At 39.8% G+C, this 23,127-nt stretch overlaps 1 protein-coding gene across 1 annotated transcript in view; it reads left to right on the top strand.

The window, feature by feature from the left end:
* trim67 (tripartite motif containing 67) overlaps positions 1 to 20,433 on the top strand; it is a 36,668-nt gene extending 16,235 nt beyond the window's left edge. Inside the window, exons 3-12 of the mRNA XM_076084203.1 lie at positions 1,781 to 1,903; positions 7,842 to 7,952; positions 9,908 to 10,061; positions 12,307 to 12,387; positions 13,937 to 14,100; positions 14,462 to 14,607; positions 16,786 to 16,972; positions 17,111 to 17,289; positions 18,967 to 19,129; positions 20,386 to 20,433. Of these exons, the coding sequence (XP_075940318.1) occupies positions 1,781 to 1,903; positions 7,842 to 7,952; positions 9,908 to 10,061; positions 12,307 to 12,387; positions 13,937 to 14,100; positions 14,462 to 14,607; positions 16,786 to 16,972; positions 17,111 to 17,289; positions 18,967 to 19,129; positions 20,386 to 20,433 (1,356 nt within the window). The remainder of the gene's footprint in view (positions 1 to 1,780; positions 1,904 to 7,841; positions 7,953 to 9,907; positions 10,062 to 12,306; positions 12,388 to 13,936; positions 14,101 to 14,461; positions 14,608 to 16,785; positions 16,973 to 17,110; positions 17,290 to 18,966; positions 19,130 to 20,385) is intronic.
* The last annotated feature ends 2,694 nt before the right edge of the window (positions 20,434 to 23,127 follow it).

The following is a 23,127-nucleotide window of genomic DNA, read 5'->3' as shown; positions in this document are numbered from 1 at the left end:
CATAATTTGCACCAGCTTTGGTGTTTTTTCTAGACTAAATACATTTTGCTTTTGGGGTTGCTGGTAATGGGTAATAAGCTCCAAATAAATCAGTCACAGAGACACATTTGGACTCCTCACACTGAAGCATGGAGGCAAATCCACTGACTCACTGAACTGAAACAAACCATATCAGCCAAACGTGTGGCGTGTGTGTGTTGTGTTATGTATGTGTATTTGTGTTATGTTATGTGTGTGTATGTGTGTTTGGATGTGTGAGTTTTCCCTGTAGACAGCATTGCTGTGCAGCTGCATCTGCCAGTCATGCACACATTTTTACTAACATACACACACACACACACACACACACACACACACACACACACACACACACACACACACAGATAGGAGTCAAATATTTAGACATTATACAGTATAAAAACCCCAAAACACTTACACAGTAGACTTTGGATGACACGTTCTGACAGGGAGATTGTTTGTTGGATGCATTCGAGGCGTTAACAGTCATGTTGCAAAATGCAGAGGATTGCATTTAAATATATAGAAAAATCAAACTCTTTGCACTATTTTGCTCTGTCTGAGATGAGGGAGAGAGATGGATGGATAAAGAGGAGGAAAAATGTGGGAGTGACGTGAGGAATAAATACCTCCAGCACTCATCCTCTTATAGATCTGAACTGTGTGCCAGAGTGGAGGATGCGTGATTTGAAATCACTACTATCCAAAACCTTATCTCCTCATCATGTGGGCTCAGAGATGAAAATGCCCCCGTGGATCTTTTTTGTATTAAGTGCCAACTCTTGCATGGGACTGCACGCAGAGACATACAGTACGTTTTCTGATCTGACACATTTATGATGAAGTTTTGGTCAGCTTCTGGCAAAAAAGATTACTTGGTTAGGTTCAGGGAAACATTATGGTTTGGGTTAAAATGACTGCTTAATAATAAATAATAAATAATAAACATTTAGTTAAGGTCAGAGAACAACATTGACTGTCAAAGTGGTCTCCCGTGTCAAGCATGACTGATGCTGTCGATCGTCTTCAGAGGACAGCGTCTATTGCAACACATACCCCAATACCCCATTACAAGTAAAAGTTTTTCTATCAATTTCTTATTTCAGGAAGAGTGCATAAAACTACACATTTTTGTCATCTTTTTTGCCCAATTAGATCAATTAGTAAAATATCTGAGCAGTTTCGAGGGGAAATCTCTCTTTTGCAGGGCTGCTAACAACTCATAGACACACGACTACATGTACAAGAATATGAGGCTGATCCACGTGCACACTTTTCCAGGTGGACTGTGATTCATAAAGGGAACATTTCCTGCAGGTGTGCGTACACACACAGTTTTGTGAGCAGTTTTGTACAGCCAGGTTGTAGCATCATGAGGAAAGTCCTTACATGTGGGCATGAACAGGAAGTATGTTGTATTTTTATGCTGTATGATATAAATGTGTGTCTTGAGGGAATGTAGTGGCAGATGGTAAATATGATGCAGGATGTATTTTTTGTATATTGAAGTAACACTGTATAGTGTTAAATAATAATGTTTGTGTCATGAAAACAAAACTGAACATGAAAATGAACAGATCAGTAACAAACACAAAGCAGCTATTTTGGTCACAGTGTTGATTTATTGATTATTTCTACCTGAGAGCCCATAAGGAGGGTGACTTTGGGACGCCTTAAACTAGCTTCCTTTTGGCAAAACTGCCCAGATGACGTCTTTGTGATTTTTTGCCCCATCTGATTGTGTGTTTGTGTGTTGCTTCAGGAGAACGGCGTGGAGTTCGAAGCCTGCCTCGTGGCCCAGTGTGACTCTCTGATCGAGGCGCTCACCAGACAGAAAGCCAAACTGCTCACCAAAGTCGCCAAGGAGAAGGATTGCAAGCTAAAGGTGGGGCTGATTGATCCTTTTGTCAGTGTGTAGCAGTAAATCCACCCAACCTTTCAGGGAACCTTTCATCATGTACAACGACACACTATAAATGCTGCAAACACCCACTCATCTTCATCGGTTCATTTCTTCACTGGCAAGTAAGGAATACACTTACCTTCCTTCCTTCTTTCCCTGCCTAAAGCGAGCAGCATATTTGGATTTACTTGATGTTATAGTATTGAAATCTAGCTTTTGTGGGATATATAGGAATTACAGTGCATTACTTTTTGTAGGTAAGGCTACGAACAGTGTCTGAGAACAGCCTGTCAAAATAGTTAGAAGAGGGCAGACACAACACTAATCCAAAAATCTCGTGTGAAATAACCAGCTCCGTCTTAATTTTGAAAGATAATAACGAGTTCATCCAGTAAAGTAAGAAGCTGAAAAATATGATTTCAGTCTCACCCAAAGATTTCCAATACTTTCCTCTGTTAATCCACCGCTGGGGTTTTCCCAAGTCGTAGTGCATCACATGGAAGCCTGCCCAGCCTCAACGTGCCCGCCGACCGACTGACCGTCTGGCGGGTGGCGGGGGAGGAAGGGGTGGTGTTTGGATGGAGGCCCCACGGACAGCTGTTGTCATTATCTGCAGGCTGGGGATTGAGATTTAGCCAGAGGGCAAAGAGCTGGAGGCTGCATCGAAGCTGGAACAAGAGAACAATAGCTGTAGATGGCTGATAGATGCTTTTACATAAATACATATTTAGGACATTGTTTCTCTCTAACTGATAACATTACAGGCTGCTATTCATGTAAGAAATTAGACAATTAACGGTAAAAGCTCTATTGTATGCAGGCATCCAGCATTGATTTGCATTTGCAAGAAATTAAAGATTTAATCAAATGATAAAAGTAAGCTTTATTTGTATAGAACCTTTTAAAACAATGTTTCAAAGTTCTTTACAAGGAAAATCTAAATTAAAACAAATCACAGCCACTATAAAATGAAATTAGACGAATGAAAGTACTAAAAATACCGGCAAAAAAACAACAAAACACATAAATAATGGTGGCACGAATAAAAAAATACCTAATACTGGATAATTTTGGGCTATCATTAATACAATAGCTTTTAAAACAAAAGATGTCACTAATTCTGCAAACCTCAGATCTTCGGGTAGGGAACTCCAGAGCCTTTAGTTTAAAAAACCTCTAATCACAATTTAATTCAAAATAATATTTCATTATATTTAACTGGTTTTTATGGTCATATCATGCAAAAATAATTAACCAGGAATTTTCCCACATTCGTTCTTGGTTCATCAGTTAGTCACACTAAACCCACAACTCAGAAAACCGCGATACAACTTTTCCATATATTATTAAGAGACTGAACACAGCTTGTGTTTGTTTTCGGACGACTTCAAACTAAATGTGAGTTATGTAACTGCAGTTTCAAGAAAGCACAACTGTTTTTCATAGTGCCGGTGGACGGAGCAGGCTTTGAAAAGATGATCTGTTTCAGTGGATCTTCATATTTTCAGACTGTGAACTCACTCTTTGACCTCCTATTTTCCAAAAGCCTTTTAATCTGTATTTGTAGAAACAGTACAGCTTTTGCCAGGCACAAAACAACAAATCATAAAAAATAAATAAAAATCTAAAGACTGTCTACACCAAGAAAGGCAGATGTTTCTAAAAATCACCAAAGCCAGAGGCTTAATCCCTTAAAAGCAATACAGTTTGGTTTCCTCATTCCAAGAACAGACAGACTGAGCGTTGGGAGTGTATATGTTGTTTGTAACAAATTCTAAAACTGAAACATTTTCAACTGATTTTACATTTTTGAAGTATTTACAAGCATCACTTTTGATGACAGTGTTGCAGTGTTTTGTTTGTTTTGTTTGTTTGTTTATTTAAACAAACAGTCATGTAACATGGAATGTGTGTGTCAGTGTTACTAACCTGTACTATATGCACATATTTCTATATATCTATATATACCTGTTAGAACCTCATTGAAAAGAATGTATCCCCTTCAATAATAATTTGGCCTCGCCTCAACCATCGCTGTGGATGCTTGACTGTTGTTTGTAGCAGGATGTTAGGCAGGGCTGCCCTCAGCTTCCTATTCCTGAAAGGGGAACTCCACCAAGTTTTTACATCAGGGTCTTAGGTACAGGGGTTGGAAAGTACTACTGCATATGTGGAAACAATTTGTATAAAGCCTTTTGTAGCTCTTGCTGGAGCTGCAAAAAGTCTTATAAATTGCCTCAGGTGATGTCACCTGAGTCAGCGTTGGTTGGGTCTGAAGACTAAAAGTTTGGAAAAATGAAAAACATCTAAGGGCGTGGAGCTAGAATCATTATCATCATCTCCGCTTGAGACCAGAGGCTAGCTCCTAGTAGCATAACACTCACAAATCAACTGTCTGTGGTTGAGTTGCATTGTGGGTAATGGCGGCACTAACTTTTGACAAGGAGGAAGAATAAATGGGATAAAAACGATGATATCTACTGCTCAAATTGTGATTTCTTTTGTCCATCGTGAATCTGACAATGTTATGGGAGTGCAATGCTAAATCGGTGGAGGTCTTTTAACTGCCTAGCCAACAACCTAAACCTAACGCCAATCCTACCTAAATCAAATTTATACCTTAACCCTCAAACAGAGCAGGTAAAATATTCAAATTTCCCCCCAAATTCCTCACTTTTCAAAAACATACCCACATTCCAAAATGTCCTCACTCTAAAGGTATATAAGTTTGTCCTCACAAAGATGCATGTTCAAGAGCACACGCACACAAGCACACACACACACACACACACACACACACACACACACACACACACACGCACGCACGCACGCACACTCACACAACACAATGTAGTTTTAGCCATAATCCAGCGGCTGATGGATTAATATTCACTTCTCTCTGACGCATACAGATGAGTTTGTGTCTGAGTTCTACTATGAATGAGATTAGGCTTCATCCGATCTCAGTTATTGAAATCAGAAGCCAATTCTGTCATTTCTTTAAGATCACACCTGACAGTTTTATGCTGTTTCTTTAAATTTGACAATTGTTTTAGAAAATGCAAAACGAGAGGTTTTGTTTATCACTTTGCTTACAGACTGCAGGAACATGAACTGCACGTGAAGTTTTACAGCAATATTGTATGATGAGCATTTGTTTTCCTGTATTTTCTGTCTTTTCCTGCATTTTGTCATTTTCTACACCACTAAATACTGTAGCGCTCCATCATGGTTTTCTCTACTACACCATGCCATCGTAAAGACTGTGCACTTGCACCATGAACAATAACGACCCAAAATATTGCCCTAACCTGAACTGAAACGTGGTTCAGAGTGTGATGAAGAGACCGTGAGTCATGTCAGCAGTGTGTCTGGTATCCCAAATCGGAGTTTGCATTTACATGTTTTAGTATTCACACCCTCAAATTCATTTCAGATGCATGTGGAACATATTGATAGAGCCGTCAGGAGCACGTGGGAGGGAGCTGGCGGCACATCTCAGCGGGACAGAAAAAAATTGAAATAAATCTGAGATTTACTCAGGCTTCACGCTTCACACTTCATGTTGTTGACACAGGAGATAAGTGCGGGGTTCTATCCAACCTGGTAAATAATTTAAGCGTGTGTATGTGTGTGTGTGTATTTTGCTAAGGTGTGTTAAGGTGATTATATAGCCACAAAATACACAATGATTCATTCTTTAACCTCCCTAATCTTAAATCCTTAAACATAGCCCAAGACATGGCTCTAAACCAAATCTTTTCACACATCACAACCAAAAAAATCACTAATTCAATACACAAGATATGAATATTATTTGAAACTCAAAGCAAACCAAAAGACGAATAAAAGACAAACACAAGATATGAAGATATAACGAGTGGGTAAAGTTTATTTACTGTATATAGCACCTTTCTAGATCAGACATCAAAAAGTGCTTCATGACAAAAGAGAAAAGGAAGACATAGAACGAATAATAAGTAGAAAAATGGGAGATAAGGAAAAGACTAAAATAAATCAAACTTGGCAAACGCAAGTGTGAACAGGTGGGTTTCAAGCAACTGTTCACACAATGATATAAGAGGTTGAACATTACCAAAAAAAAAATGTCATGGCACAAGAATAGATTTAGGGTTTATTGTAAAATATATTCGACCAGTTTCCACCCGATATTTCTGCTGTTTGCTTCATCACACCCTCAGTTTCCGTACCTTGAAATTCTCAATTGTTTTGATCCTCTTTCAGTTGACTCTCAGTTCATGCTCTTCATATTTCAGTTTATACAGCAGTTGACGGGTGAATAATTAACTGTGATCTCATTAACCATCAAATAAACGAGGGGCCTAATTTCCAAGGCTCCGTCTAATTAACTCTCTGATTCCTTTAGGCGGCCGTTGGTTCACGGTGTAATTAATTATCGTGGATTCACAAGGCATCGCAAGATCTTTTCTGTCTAATTTTCCCTTGCTTAACCTTTTAAAAGTTGCTGTATTTGTCGCGTACATATTTAAGTTCATGCTCAGTTCATATTAAATACATATATCTGTTAAGATAATTAAATACCACTGATCAGTTGAAATGTGGTGCAGGCATTATTAAATGTAAACAAAAGGCTAATAAGGCGGTGACAGTTCACTGCTTTTCAATTAGCCTCGAACGACTGGTTGTGACAACCGTCCAAATCTCATTTCCCTGCAGATTTCAGCCAGCAGATAGCATGTGATGTCTGTGTGTGTGTGTGTGTGTGTGTGTGTGTGTGTGAGAGACATTCAAAGATGGCTGATAACGGGACAGTGTACCAGGAATACTATGGGATTTTCTAAAGATGTCTTCCAAATATTGAATCATACATTCCTGCTGTCTGTTTTGCCTGCCAGCCACTGACTCACCTGTTGTTCCAGCCAGTGCCAATCACCTGATCCGCACCGATCCGCACACCTGCTCCCCATTCTCTAATCACACTCTGAGTACATATAGCATCTTGCTGCCAATCCGGGCCTTTTTCTTGTGTTGGCTAAATTCCTGTATTTGTCACACATTAACACATTGCACTTTCACACTTTTATGCATTCTCCTGTTTTCTTTGTGGCATTGCTGAACGGCATGGGAAGGTTTTTGTGGCCTCCTAGTATATGCACCAGCCCTTTTCCACCTACTGTACACAATGTCAATCCAAGCCATAGCGTTTAAGTCTTTAGCCTGGGTTTAGTTTTTAGTTTCTTGACCTTTACCTGCTCTTTGGACAGTAAGCACTTTATCTTATGCCCCCTCTGCTTGGTCAGGCTACTTATTTGTGTTGGCTCTCCTCCATTTGGTCGTGCGGGCATGCAGCTTTTTGGCGAGGGCGAGAAATCCTGGTTAATTGGAGCGAAGGAAACAAAAGAGGCGGTCGGCGTGATGTTGAATCTCTATCATCTAATAATCAAACAGCAGCTGGTGGCAGAGATACTGTGAGAATCTTTAATTTAATATCTTAAGTGTTGGCAAAGACACCAGAGAATATTTTCTCCTTGGATTCAGTCATGCCGAGCTGTGTGAAAAATATTTTCATTAGCCTATTTGCGATGAGATATTAGAGCTGACCGGAACAAACTGGCACTGTCAAGTTTTTTAGTGCACCTATTTATCCCCTGTTGCAAACTGCCTCCCTCATCAAAGATGGCAATTTGCATTTGGGTACAGACTTAATGGTTACTGAGCCGTTACGTACGGGAAAATCATAATTCTCTGATGTCAGGGAATTTTACACCTAACACAAAGTAAAACCAAATGCTCTCTCTGCACTTTAACATAAAACAAATTGTCACATTCGGGGTTCACGGTCTATTCAAGGTTTAAAATCATCGACAACATTACAGAAGCTCTGCTCTGTAACATAACTTTTAACATCTACTGTCTCTGATCTGTGTCTTTGTCTCAGGTGGTGCGTGACCAGATCACCCACTGCACCATGAAGCTACGTCAGACCACCGGCATGATGGAGTTCTGCCTGGAAGTCCTCAAAGAGAACGATCCCAGTGGATTCCTCCAGGTATCCGATCCACTGTGTGTGTGTGGGGGGGGAGATTGCACAAGTGTAAGATCATGGCATATGCATGTCTCGCAAAGCAACAGGATAAAGAAACAACTTTATAGCGATGTCTTATGAATCCTATAAAAAAACAATAAACAAACGGCACCCTTCTCTTTTAAAACTACTCAAGTAAAGACTTAACTTTCAGAGATCACACACATGGCATACACAGTATGAGGTCTTACTACATTGAAAAAAAATCTACTTTTATGAAGTATTTACAACCACAATTTTAAATATAAAAGTTAAAAGGAAGAAGGAAGCAAGGAACTTAGTTCCTTTGAGTCCAAAGAGGAGAAATCAGCAGTGTAGGGAGCCTCTGATGTTTGTAAAGCGAGCACATCTAAAAACACTGCACAGTCTGAGGAGGAAGATTGAGAATAACAACACACACGCCTGCCTGCATTCATACACACACACACACACACACACACACACACACACACACCCGCACACACACACACCCGCACACACACACACACACCCGCACACACACACCAGCACGAGAGCATCTGATTTGCTTAATACTGCAGCTGATCTATTTTTAATTGACATGTTTAGTCATCAGGAGGCTAAGATGCTTAGTGGCCGATCAATAGCTATTGATCCGTATATTGTCAGGTCAAACTGAGAAAGGTCAGCTGTGACATGTGCACCTGCTTGAACGAAAGATGCGAGAGTTTAGGTTTAATGTTCTGTTTGGGGTCAGGAACACATTTTGACGGGACTCTTTAGGGAGCGCTTCCCCCCCCTTCTTCCATATCTTGCATGCATAGCATATAAGAAAATATGGTAATTTCCATATTTTGTCACCTTCATCAAATTTGCAAGGCAAGTTTGTGGCATCTGGAACATTTACCACCTCAATACTTTTCTAATATTCTTTTTGATAAGGAAAGGTTAAAAAAAGGGATGTTTTGACAATTATTTAATTTGTGCACATATAGTACAGCTGTGGTGGATGTGAGACGCCCTAACAGCCAATATAAAATAAACCCAAGGGTTAAATGGTAAAGAAGAAGAAACATTTCCAACAAAAAGTAAAGAATAAAACAACACATGGTCTTTTAACCTTCTCCAACCATTGAAACCACCGTTTCAATTTCTATTGAATGGTATTAAATGGAATTCTAGTGTCTCTGCTTCTAATTCATTTCTCTTCCTGGAAAGAAAGCAAGAGAGAAATAGAGTAAGGTGAAAGGGAGAGATGAAATAAAGATCAAAGAAACTTCTGAGGGACACACACACCCACACACTCTCACTCACACACACACACACACACACACACACACACACACATCCCCTTGCTTCCATTTCATCTGAATATTTTATAATGTATTGATTATGTGGTCCTTTATGGTTGCCAACAGCTAAATCCTAACTAGAGTCTCTTAAAAAAATCAAGGGAGGATATCAGTTCAGGAACATTTGTAAATACAATACAGTTTGAAGTGATCTGACGTGGGGGAAATTAAGCTAAATGAAGCAATTTGCGTTGTAATTGCGTTGGATGAATTTCTAAATACTAGGCTCATGTTTTCAAGAAGATCCCATCAAATGTTTTGCAGTTGAGAGTAGTTTAATATAATGTATTCACTTTCCCCCCCCTGAGGCAATAAAGCTCTTACTAGCAGATGAGGGGTCTAATTCTTAGCCTTAAATATTTGAACTGCACTAATGCCTGCCTCATTTCACTTGTCAGACACAGTGTAATAAAGCCAGGCTAATGGAACTGTACCCAGAGCAGAGAAGCTGTTCTGCCGGGAGAGTATCCCAGCCCTGCAAGCATAGATATTGACTTCAGATGCTCTCATTTCCTGTGTTTGTTTGACTGTACATGTCTTTTCACATGCTTATCTTGCATCACTGTGTACATGCGTGCTTCAACCTTGCCTACATATGTGTGTGTGTAGATCTCAGATGCTCTGATCAAGAGGGTCATATCATCTCAGGACCAGTGGGTGAAAGGAGCCCTGGAGCCAAAAGTAGGCCCTGAGTTTGACCTCACCCTCAACACCGACTCGCTGCTCCAAACCATCCTGCAGCTGGACTTCTGCCAGGGCAAAGGTGAAGACACGAAAGCACACACTGCCTATTCAATTGGCAATTTGTATTATACCTTTGCAAAATGTCTGCCAAACTGCCATCATTGGCAGTTGCATTTAAATAAAATCCAACATTAACACCAATGCAATCAGCTCAGTTCATTTTAAAGGAGGTAAATACAGTTTATATATGGTTTTTGACTAGTAACTAACTAAATTAGTTATTACAAGGCTAGCAGAGGAGGTAACCATCTTGGAATTACGCTTGAACGCTCCCAAGTCAGAATAACGAGAGGATTTCCTGTTGTTCCCATACTGCTGTAATAGAATTACAGTATGGTGGAGTGCCTCTTTAAACAGGCAACATAACATGTAGTTTTTGTCGCTCTTCCCTTCAGAGGTTTCTTCCAGCTGTACAACAATGTACATAGCTGATTAGGTATTCATTGGCTGTTGCTACCCAGCAACCAGTTGGCGTGCATGAGTAAACACAACGTCCTTTACATTGATTCTGCTGCAGTCTTAGAAATTACCCAGATATATTGTTAATGTACATTAAATATGTAATCAGCCCTCTGCATATTTTATTATGATACGGATCCACTGGGGCAGTAAAGATCAGGCGTTTTCCTTTGTAGATGTTGATTCAACATCGCTATAATAGTGAATAATGCTCATTATTACATTACATGCAATATTTTATTTGCATTTATTAAAAATGCATTGTGATCTATTACAAATATTACAGTCATGACCCTGATTGAGTCGCACTTGAAGGAGACTTTCTCTAATTTGAGTAGGCTGAGTAGGCTTGTAAGTAGTTGAGAGGCTTTGGTCGTCCTTCCCTTTGTTCTTTAATTAAGTCCGACGACATGAAACCCATCTGTACGTTTCCCCACCGCCACATCAGGAACAAAGCGAAGGAGTTTTAACATGGAGCATTTGATTTCATGTCTTTGAATTTTAGTCTTTGACACCCTGAGCAACAACACAGTGCAGGAGGTGTTCTGGTTCATAAGTAGCCTGAAAGTATTCTCCTTCATTTTAAGTTATAATTGGCCATCTGAACTGAATGAGTTGCTCTGGATCACATGTTTTTCAGTCTTGATATCCTCCATAAATCAACAACTGCTTATAAACTCAACCAACTAAACTGGTGCAAACACTTCAGACGTTTGTCTTTCCCATTTAATTATTACCAGATTACATAGTTCTTGTCAGGGAATTTCCAAAGAAGTTATTAGGCAATTATTGACCTATAAAACAAAGCAGCAGCCTCTTATTTTACCAACATAGAGGTCTAATTGCTGTAGCCAGGCAGTTATGTATTTAGTTAGCCTGTAACAACATTTAAGTGATTCAAAATACTGGAAGCAGTCAAGAAAATATTTACCATGTCTTCGGTTTTATTGTAGGATCCTCTTCAGAATGCCAAAACCCCCAAATTTCTAGAATATCTACAGACCTAAATCGTAGCTAAATCCTTAGCACACACTACAAAACAATAACAAAAACATTTCAATCCAAGAGTGAAAAACAAAATTTTAGGTTTTAGTTTTCTTTATCATGTTACCTGAAGGAATTGTAATGAACGAACGCTGTATTTCATGTGTTCCCATTTTTGATGCATTCAGCAAGCCTAACCCAAACACTCAGTAGAAAGTTTGAATTTCACAGAGTATTTCCTGTAATGTTTTATGCTCCATCGTGAAGTGGTAAAAAATTAAGGGTAAGAATTTGTCATTTAAACTCTCACTCTGTGTTTGAGGTTCAGGTTAAAGGTAAACTCGCTTGTATCTCAACAATTTAGATGGTAATTAAAATGTAGCGTTTTCTGATCTAATATCAGATATTTGGGAAAAAAACTCAGAATGTGTCATAATATGCAGATGATACAACATTTTACATTGATGAAATATTTACATATTTCAAAATAACTTATATGTAAGAGATTTTCTGACATAAGAAGTATTTATGAAGTATAATAGTCTGACCTACAAGTCAATGATATATGGTGAACATTATTACATTTACATATCATTTGCAAATTAATGACCATAAGGCTTTTGTGTTGCCGAAGTTGGTCATTTTGTTGACACAGCACAAGCTCTTCATTGCGTCAGCGAATATTTACCTTTTGTCATGTTTCTAATGCATTCAATCCAAATATCTGCACTGGTCCCACTGTCAGTTCCAGCTGCTTTATGTGCCATCTTTTGTCCATGTGCTCTGACATTAAAACATCCAAACCAACGTCATATTTACAGATGTGCAGGAGAATCCGTTATTGAAACAAATGCAGGCAGCAGACAGTGGTGAGGCTGAGCTGGAGACAGAGAGCCCAGGAGGTATTTCAGAGACTCTACTTTTCACAGTGAACCTCTGTTTTCCTTCCTTGAATTTTTTTCGTCACTCCTTCCTCGTCCCTCAGCACTGCTTATGGTTGGAAGATCACCGGTCCTTTTGTCCCACAGCGTCTATCTGGTCTCTGCATGGTTATTGTTTTCCAGCTCCTCTCCAATGAATGGCACCTCTGCAGAATAGCGCTGCCTTCACTGGAGCACAAAGTTTCCATATAAGTCACAGAAATTTGTTGCCTGAAGTACTTCTCTGTGTTCCATGCTAGTCTTTGGTTACCAATCCTTTGATTTTTTTTGTGGAAATAATCATTTGTGCCACCTTTCAGCACAAATATAATAAAAGGAAATGTGTATTAAACATGATCCCCAAATGTCAGAATCACAATTATTGAATTGTTATCTAAAATAAACAATAAAGATAATCTTTTTCAAAAAAGATCTTAAAATCTTAAAATGAAATTGTAAAATATGGATTTAAAGTATAGCATACTACAAGTAATAAATGGAGAATATATTGCTGCAAACATGAATACAAATGATAAAATTGCATTAATTTAACAACAAATAATCGTCATCTTGTGGTTGTGCATGAATCAAAGAACTACTTTGGCTACAAATGCTGTGATTACTGTGACATTGATAAAGTGAATCGATAAGTACAGTGTATATCAGATCGACCCTGCTATGTTGTTCCCTCTGTCATGACTGCTGCCTTTCCTCTGTGTCTTCACTACTACTTATTTTGGTCTTGAAAGATCAGATAACAAATGAAGAAATGATGAATGAAGCAGAATTCATCACCCTGAGATCTCCACTTGTGTGTGTTCAGTGGTTATTTTTACCCTGATGTTGTTGTTTGTGTGTTTGTTTCAGCTCCTTTTGGAATGCAGTCATGTCCTGTTTGTTAGCACCAATTTTACCACCACAAGGGTTAGACAGATATGATTGTTTATTCGAAAATTCTTTGATATGACATTCATTTTTTGACTTCTTTAACAAGCCAAGATTCCTGCCCTGAATCTAGCAATTAGCTAAATGTGTTCGTCTGTCTTTTCAATAGGCAGTTTGTATCTCAAGACAGTCTACTTATCATTTGAGAGGTTGTCCCACCTTGACAAGAACACCTACTACTTAAATGTCTTACAAGAAATAAGCAATATACTGTTTAAATAATTGCTGCCGGAGGGTTTGTCACAGAATATCAACTAGTCTTCGAAGCTTATATTGGTCTTATCCTATGCCCCACTACTGCTACCTCTATAATGTATATACTATATGTCTTCACATGGCCTACTTCAAGCCTCCACCAATTCCCACCGGTTACCCTGTGTATAAACATGGAAATGTTTTCATCCCCCACTAGATCTACAGTAAAGCCCGTCTTTCTCTCCCATCAGTTTGTTTAAAGTCAACCAGCCAGCTGACGACATGTCATGTCTTCTTTTTTTCTTCGTGCATCCACCCACCCTTTCATCTCTCCTTCCTCTAAACTCCCCATCACAATCTTTACGTCTCATCCATCTTTTTCTCCCCACAGTGGAGTCTGGACCCTCGGTACCGGTGGCTCCTCTCTTGCAGCTGGAGAAGTGCTGCACCAGGAACAACAGCGCCACCTTGGCCTGGAGGGTAACTGCGCCCCCTGTCAGCCTCATTGAGGGCTACATCCTGGAGCTGGACGACGGCAACGGAGGACAGTACAGGGTCTGTGCCTCGCAAACGCCCACACACTGAGTTATAATTCGTAATGTGCATGTCATGTTGTCACTAATATGACACCATGCAGTAAATGATGTCACTTCTGTGGCTAGTCTTCCTTTTGATTTTATTATTAATTATCCAAATGCTGCTCAACTCTGATTGAAGCCAGATGGTAGTGTGTGTGTGTGTGTGTGTGTGTGTGTGTGTGTGTGTTATATGTGTGTCATCAGTAAACATGCATTTTAAGTGTGTGAGTCTTTACTAATACTTGAGTCCATCTTGTGTGTTTAAGCAGCGAACAAACATGTGCATGCACTTAATCTGCATTTGTAATGATGCTACTAAAATGTGTGTGTGCCCTCAGGAGGTGTATGTGGGGAAGGAAACAGTGTGTACTGTGGACGGCCTTCATTTTAACAGCTCCTACAACGCCAGGGTGAAAGCCTACAATGCTATCGGTGTGGGGCCGTACAGCAAGACTGTGGTGCTCAAGACCTCTGATGGTAGGCAGTATGTGTGTGTGTGTATGTGTGTGTGTGTGTGTGGGGGGGGGGGGGGGGGGGGGGTGTTCTACAGCTTTGCCAAATTGGCACTAAGTGTCGGCTAAAGGATAATGTCTGTATCCTTCAGAATAATCCTCCTTTGATTGTCTTGATTTTATTGTTTCCCGCAGAATAGTTGTATTTGTGATGATCTTCGTAAAAGATTTGAAGACACAAATGAATTGTAGCATGTAAAATTGATTAGACAAGGAAAGGAAGGGAGTCAAAATGAAAGGAGAGGAGAGTAAGGCAATTGGAAGGAAACAGAAAAGCTATAGAAAGGGAAGGGATGGAAAAGGACAGGGAGGAGGGCAAAAGAAAGGATAGTACAAGTAAAGGAAAAGAGTGGGGGAGCTAAGAAAATGAAAGGAAAGAAGGGAGTGGACAAGGAACGAAAGAAATGAAGAGAAAGGGGAAGGAGAGGGGAGTAATGTTAAAAGTAAGTAAAAAAGAGGATAAGAAAAGAAAGGGGAGGAGTAAAAGACCGAAAGGAGAGGAAAGAAGAGGAAAGGAAATGAGAGAACCTGTAAGAAAAGGAAAGGAAAGAGGGGAGTGGACAAGTAAGAAATTAATAGAAAAGGAAATGTTAGGGAAAAAGGAATGAAGAGTGAAAAAAGAGAGAAATAAATAGGATATAGGCAAGAAAAGGAAGGGAGTGGACAAGGATGGAGGGAGGAAAGGATACAAATAAGTGTAAGAAAGAATGGTAAAGAAAGGAATGAAGAGTGAAGAAAGACAATTAAGGAAAACAAAGCTGAAGAGGGCAAAGGAACGAAAAGAAAGGTGTTAGAGATAGAAGGAGGAGGATAAAAGGGGACAATGACAACATTTTCCACAACCACAGTGGGATGAAGGTGAGTCACACTGAGACACTCTATCTCACTTTGCCAGTTTCAGCAACAATGGGCATTAGTCTGTTTTGTGACTGATAACCGTTCATCCCTCCCGCCCTCTTTTTTCCTTTTCTTTGGCATTTCATTTTCTTTGTCAACTCGCCCTCTTTTTCCTCCTCTTGCTCCTCATCGCCTCCTCCTCCTCTATCCTCGAGGACTGTAGCTTCCTCCAAATACACAGAGAAAAGAGACATGACAAGTAAATAACAAACATTGATTTTTATGTACAATTTTGTGTGTGTGTGTGTGTGTGTGTGTGTGTGTGTGTGTGTGTTTGATGTGTCACCACTTCCAAATCAATGATGCAGCATAAGGTTGTAGCCAGCTGATGAAGCATTTCTGCCTCCAGGCAGCTATAGTAAATGCATCCCTGAAGTTTCTGTTCTGATTTTTCATGGCTTTAGTTTGTGTGTGTGTGTGTGTGTGTGTGTGTGTATGTGTGTGTGTGTGTGCACGCGTGCTTTTATCCTGCAGCTATAAACTCACCCACGCACTTATGCCCCGCCAGACAGAACGTTATATATGCCATGTATGTAATGCCAGACATGGATTTCCATACGTAACTCTGTCCAGAAGGAACCCACTGATAATACGTGTGTTAATGTGGCAACAGACGACTCTCCTAATATAGCAGCTGATGGTCATCTAATCACAGTGGAGGCTTAGAGACTTGTTGAAAATGTCCTGATGGGCTGATTAATAACATTTCATAATGTCTGAAGCCGCCTTTCAGCTTCATGAGTCCGAGCTATTTATATATTATTGTCTGAAGTGTATCGATAGTACAACAATGAATTGCTGCTTCTGCAACAAAAAATCAGCTCTGTTTCTTGAGGCTTTGACTGATTTAATTTCAATCATTTTAACGTATGAATGTATCTTGTTATATACACATACATTGCTTTAATACAGCAAAATAAATTGTTAATATTATTATATTTTATTATCAATACAACAGAACATTATCTGTTATCCTGACATGATTATTTGACAAAATGTCATTATGACAGGAAGTATTTCTTGTTATAAAAAGAGCAGATTTGAGTTTCTCACCGTGGCAGCGGAGTGTGTCCATATTGATGAGGATAAAAACAATTAATGAGCACCATCAACATGATAGAAAGCTGCTAATATGATATTACTGCATGTTTTGGCAAGCAAAAGTGTGACACCAGTTTGTGAAGGAAGGGTTTAGGTACAAATGTGGTTTTGTGACTGACTACATGGGTCTGAATGGTGGCACAGACTTTCAGAACTTCTAATTCTATATCTATCTTAATACTCATCATGACCAACTGTTGTCTCCCTCCTACAGTGGCCTGGTTCTCCTTTGACCCCTCCACTGCTCATCGGGACATAGTTCTGACCAATGAAAACCAGACAGTCACCTGCAGCAGCTACGACGACCGCGTGGTGCTGGGAACCGCTGCTTTCTCCAAAGTAAGCTCACACGTGTTGTCTGTTTTATGGATTTTTATACGTAGATTCGATTTCTTTCTCATATGAGTGAGCGGGTCACCAACATCTGTTTTCACATCGCATTTGTTCAAATCTATTCTACTTCCACGTGAATCTCAGGGCATCCACTACTGGGAGGTCCGCATCGACCGCTACGACAACCACCCTGACCCTGCGTTTGGCGTGGCGAGGATCAACACCATGAAAGACATGATGCTGGGCAAAGATGACAAGGCGTGGGCCATGTATGTGGACAACAACCGCTCCTGGTTCATGCACAACAACTCCCACACCAACAGGTAGGTGTATACTATATTGGTCTATATACAGTATGTGTTTTTAACGGCGTTGGTATTATTTCGATGGGAGCCACCAATAGCTGATATCCTATGTCAACGATAGATCATCAATACAAATACGAAGCCCAGCAAACACAGTTCAACGAATTCAAAGTAAAACAAAGCCACCTCACGGCCATCACTAAATAACTGACTGATTGATTGAGATGCAACGAACCAAACATTTTTGTAACTTTTCTTCAAATTTTAAATATATATTGTCTGCACTTTAAGTGTGAACACTAGCTTAGGTTTTTTTCCATGACCTGACAACTTAAAAGTTGTATTAGCTAACATTAAAAAAACATGTATTATTAGTATTGAATAACCAATTAATTAGTTAGTTACAGCTTTGAACTTGTATGCCTTATTAGAAAATGTATTCATCTTTATTCATAAACAACAAGCAGGAGGCTGTACTCTCTTTTTCTATTCATCATTATGAGTTCTGCATTAAATCTCACACAACAAAGCACTAAACACACACACACACACACACACACACACACACACACACACACACACACACACACACACACACACACACACACACACACACACACACACACACACACACACACACACACACACAGGATAATGATACATACCCAGGATAACAGAGGGACCCCCGGGGCTCATACAATACTGACTAAACAGACCAGAGCAGTAGAAGAAGAACGCAGCCTGCAGGAGACATCTCTCTGAACCATCTCTCTCAGTGTCACAGTGTGTCAAACCCTCATTAAACATTTATTTACAACAAAAGACGTCTATTCTTCTCAAGAACAAAGTTGACTCTCCACAGCATCCAACAATGTGAAACCTCAGAGTTTATTCGTCTCATATCTCGGTCCATCCAGACGATGGATTTATTCACTGTGCCATCTACTTTCATGTCATTCATCATCTCATGTTTGTGTCTCATGCTCTTAACCACATATTGATTCCTTCGTGTCTCTCTCAGCCCAGTCCAGAGGCAGCCATCATGTGTTTGAAACATGGCTACCTGCGTGCTTACATGTACAGAGGTGGTTTTACACCTTATAGCTTCTATGCAAAAACACAATTTCAATCACAGTCTTATCTCATTTTCAGGATAAAACAAACATTTGTAGTTTTCTTTAAGTGTCCATCTTTGGTCACCTTACCACACAGATTAGAGTCAGATCACAGTAGGTAGTGTAATTCCTGAGCTGTTGTTAAAACAAAGCTCAAGACCTTGTGGACACAAAAGATGAAAATGATAAATCGCTGAATATCAGGTTTCCATTTTTAGTGCGTTACTTTCTCTTTCAAGCACATGGCACTTTATTGGCATATTTAGAATAGAACTGGAATATTATTATGATATAGAGTGGAGTTTGGTCCACTTGTGAATGCAAGCTCAAGTTTCAACTTCTTTTTAACGAGCTGTAGGGAAAGAATGACAAAAAGACGGATGAGAAGGGAGAGGGGTTTCTTGAATATTTACATAAAATCAGTCAGATGTCAGTCTCCCTGTTTCAATGTTTTTTTCAGACCCATTCTTATCACATCCTATCACACACACATTAAGCTGTTTTATCTATTTGATGTTTTGTGTGTGTGTGTGTGTGTGTGTGTGTGTGTGTGTGTGTGTGTGTGTGTGTGTGTGTGTAGGGCGGAGGGAGGAATCGCCAAAGGATCGACTGTTGGCGTCCTGCTGGATTTGACCAAACGCACACTGACTTTTTACATCAACAAGGAGCAGCATGGACCGACCTCATTCGAGAACCTGGACGGGGTCTTTGTACCCGCCGTCAGCCTCAACCGAAACGTGCAGGTCAGTGTGTGTGTGTGTGTGTGTGGGTGTGTTTTACCTGTCTTGTGGGGAACAACGTGACAGTCTCCTTCTTTAGAAGGACACAATGGGGACAATTGCATGTCCCCATAGTGTAAATCATTACATTTTATGGTGAAGACTTGGTTTAAGGTTAGGGTAAGGGTTAGGATTAGTTGGTTATGATGTGTTCTTTTGAGTATATGTACAGCGTGTGTACGTCTTCAGACAGTGGTTGCATGAATGAGCAAAATGAGGGATATATTCAACTGGGAAAGCACTTTTTGTTGATACCAGAGCTGCCAAGACTGGTCATCGTATAGTGTCAAAGTGCACTGAAGCAAGTGTTGCATTCTCTTGTACGTTTTGTAACTTTTAGTCGTGGTTGGTGTCACGCTTTTGGATTTGCAATACTGCTTTTTATTTGTTTTATATCACTGTAAACTGAATACCCTCAATGAACAAGCAATTTGAGAACATCACTCTGCTCTTTTATAGATTTAAGAATGGTTTCATTTGAATTGATAATAAAAATAACCAAACATCAGACTGGTATATGTTCTGCTGTTGCAGCATTTAATGTCCCCTGATTTCCAAAATACTAAAGAAGTGATCCTTGTTGCAGTCTGTTATCCTTCTATCAAGAACCTGAAGCACTTAAATATAGCATCCGGTTGTATTTCTGACAGGTGGGAGTTTAGGAGGACCACTTGAAGTCAACAAATCACTTATTTATCTTTTTCAAACTCATGTTACATAAGTTTGAAGCTCCTTTAAATATTAACGACCCGAGAAATGTCAGCTGTCTGCTGATTTCTACCAAAACAACAGCAGATATTTGGTAGACCTCAGCATTAATACATAGGCATTGTTATAGCTGCAGCTTAAATCATCTTAATCCTTATATTTGCAAAATCTACATGTTTGAAGTCACAAGCAAAGGCAGGAAATCAAGAGGAACAACAATCAGATCCCTCTTCCAGTACATGTAGAAAGCAGTCAGACGTAGCAGTTTTACACACACACTTACAGAATGCGAATACAGTCTGTGCATCATTTTTGCAAGCAGAGAGTCAAAGTGTATGGAGAAAGGAATCCGTAGATGGAAGACGTTAACAAGACTGTATTTCCTAAATCCATCCCATTACTATTCCTCAAACTCCAAGCAGTCGTCAGATATGTTCCTCAAATTCAAGCGTTCATTGGCTGATCTCCTCACAGTCTCGATCACAGATGATCTGCTCTGTTGTTCCTTTCAGGCGACCTTACTGACGGGCCTGGAGTTGCCAAAGAATACCAAACAGTAGGAGGTCTTCCCTCCGAGCGTGCCCTGGATACAAACCAACGATGTCATAATGCAGTTCGCTCCCATGTGGACCTTTTCCAGTCACGTCAGACGGGATTTACCCATCTCCCATTCTTCTCAAGGTGCCCTTTGTCTTGGATACACTTCAATGCGAGACACCGCTCCATAATTTGGGACGAATGAATAAAATCTGGGTTATTAATACAATGATAGAAGCTTGTGGACATCACTACAGAGATGACTGGATTGCCATACTTTTTTTACATCCCAGTTTTTGCCCCAAGAACTGCCATCATTTATGTTATTGTACCTTGCAAAACATTTTAACAAGAAGGAAAATACAGCCTGAAATTTCTCCTCAAGTCCTGAGACTAAACTAATCGACTCTCTCACTTTGACAGAATCAATGGTGAAGATTCCCACACTGCGCAGTGAAACAATATCGTCCTTTTAAATTTCTCTATTTGAGAATTTCTAAGCTTTATGATTAAATGTAAGATCCGTACCATCAGAAAATAGCATCACAATCAGTTAAAAAAAAAGTCCAGGACAACAAGGTGCTTCCAGTAAGCGAGGGAGAAACGATTCAGCAGCGCTTATTGTTGCTCCGCTTCTCTCTCGGGGGGTCTTTACGGCTCACGAGGTAAAACTAGACGAAGAGAGTCTTTAATAGGAGTTGTAGTGGCATCGCGGGATGTTTCCCTCATGGAATACTTAAAAGCTACACTTTTTTTCTCTCAGTTGTGGCTCCAACAGCACTGCCTTTTCTGTTTTCCCCTTCTTGTCTTTGGCATTCAAAAAGGCATAAAGATTGTTTGGTGCTGTTTTCAAAGAGGTTTACACGTTGAGATCAAAAGCTGGGAAGCATTGGGCTCGATTCCATTTCATTTTTCAGTAATGTGACAGATCTGCCAAGCATGGGAGTGGCCAGTCTGCAGGGGAAATGTTTCATCTTGCAACCTCAAAGTGGTAAATTCATTCTGCCGCATTTCAGTGGTGTCTCCATGCGGATTGGTTGTGTAATTTTGAAGTGGCATGTCATTGTCTTTTCAAGAAGGGAGGAATTGAGTTTCTGGTGGAGTGTTATTGACCACTCACAGTGTCTATCTGCCTCAAGTGGTAGAATAAAAGAGAGAGACTCACCAGAGAGACTCACCAGAGACCAGATAAGGAGAGCAGCAAACTCTCATCCACCATTTTGCCGCCTAAAGAGATTAAAGGAATAGTTTCTTTAATTTTGGAAGCACACTTGTTTTATGATATCATTTATAAGGGTTAAACAAATGAGATATTATACAATTATATTTAGAGGTGCTGGCTGGCAGATTTTGTTTCCTTCGGTCAGAGCACTCCACTCTTTATGCTAAGCTAAGCGAAGTGGCTACTGGATGTAGTTTGATATTTATGCTAGAGACATGAGGGCGGTGTTGTTCTTCTTATCTAATAAGTGTTTAACAAAATATTGAACTATTGACACAGACACTGATACTGACATATTTGGCTTTTTTTTTTTAACATTAAGATCTCCACTGGAATTTAAGATTAAGCTCTGTGAATGAAATTTGACTGAGCAGCATAAGCTTGTAAGGAAGAAACCACGAGCATGTCAGTGAGGTTAGAGGTTAAAATATGCCTGCAGCATTTAATACAATTTTGGGGTTTGTGTTAATTTGGTTAACTACAAAATCGTGTACCAACTGGTCTGTTAAATTAATCAAAGTGCAGGCACGAGGTTGATTAATTGCCTACAGGAGCATTTCCTGCCTTGACGTTTCCCCTGCAGCCTCTCCCAGGCTCTGTATTCACTCTGACTCACGAGGACGTGATTTCACCTCGAGGAATAAATGTCCGAAATCGCTGACATTAAATGGAGCTGAGCCAAACCTCACAAGACCAACAGCTACTATGATATATCAAAATTAGAGTGAGAAAAGTGTGGTTGTCGCATTGGTAATTTCTATTCTGTGCTCATCTCCCAGTCTCTCTGTAGAATCTCTGTCAGGCCCCTTTAATATGTCGCGCTGAAGATGGTCTCGAAAAGTCACATCAGGTGAAGCTGCGCTTGCTGCTGCATTTCTCATCAGGGATTGGATTCGGCAGCGGCTTTAAAATCCAACCAAACCACTGTGACTCCGGATATAAGATGTTGTTTCAACATACAGTACCCATGTATATATTTCACGACTAATGCAGCAGAGGATGGAGAAGTTTGCTCATTTATTTCATCTTTATCTGAAATATTTCTATTCCCTATAATGTCGTGTGAGAGAGAAGTTATTAGACACACCTGCCATACAAAGATTGGGCTTTACGTGTGAATGGAAAACAACAAACAAATGTAAATATGTGAGTTATGACTATAATGTGAGATATTAAGCATGGATTAAGCGTCAAACAAGTTTACAAAATATCTGAAGCTGTATTGTAAATAGTGTGCCGTGTCTTTGCAATGAGTGATGTTAAAGCCAACTGCTTCGACAGGTTGCCCTCTGCTGGTGGATGGTGGCAACAACAGGATGAATTAACTGTTGTTTCATAATACCCGACTGTGATTCCATACCTTTAATCGCTGACAAAATGTCAGCGATCATTTTGCTCTTACTATCTTACGATCTTACTTGTATCGTCAACTATCTCATACATCTAATCAGGGACATAGAATAGCAGTCATTTATATTTTCACTTTTTTAATGTA

Source organism: Anarhichas minor, unplaced genomic scaffold (assembly GCF_050575085.1).
Source record: "Anarhichas minor isolate MPS153535 unplaced genomic scaffold, ASM5057508v1 ptg000136l, whole genome shotgun sequence".
NCBI classification, from domain to species: domain Eukaryota; kingdom Metazoa; phylum Chordata; class Actinopteri; order Perciformes; family Anarhichadidae; genus Anarhichas; species Anarhichas minor.
This window is presented reverse-complemented; position numbering and strand designations above follow the sequence as displayed.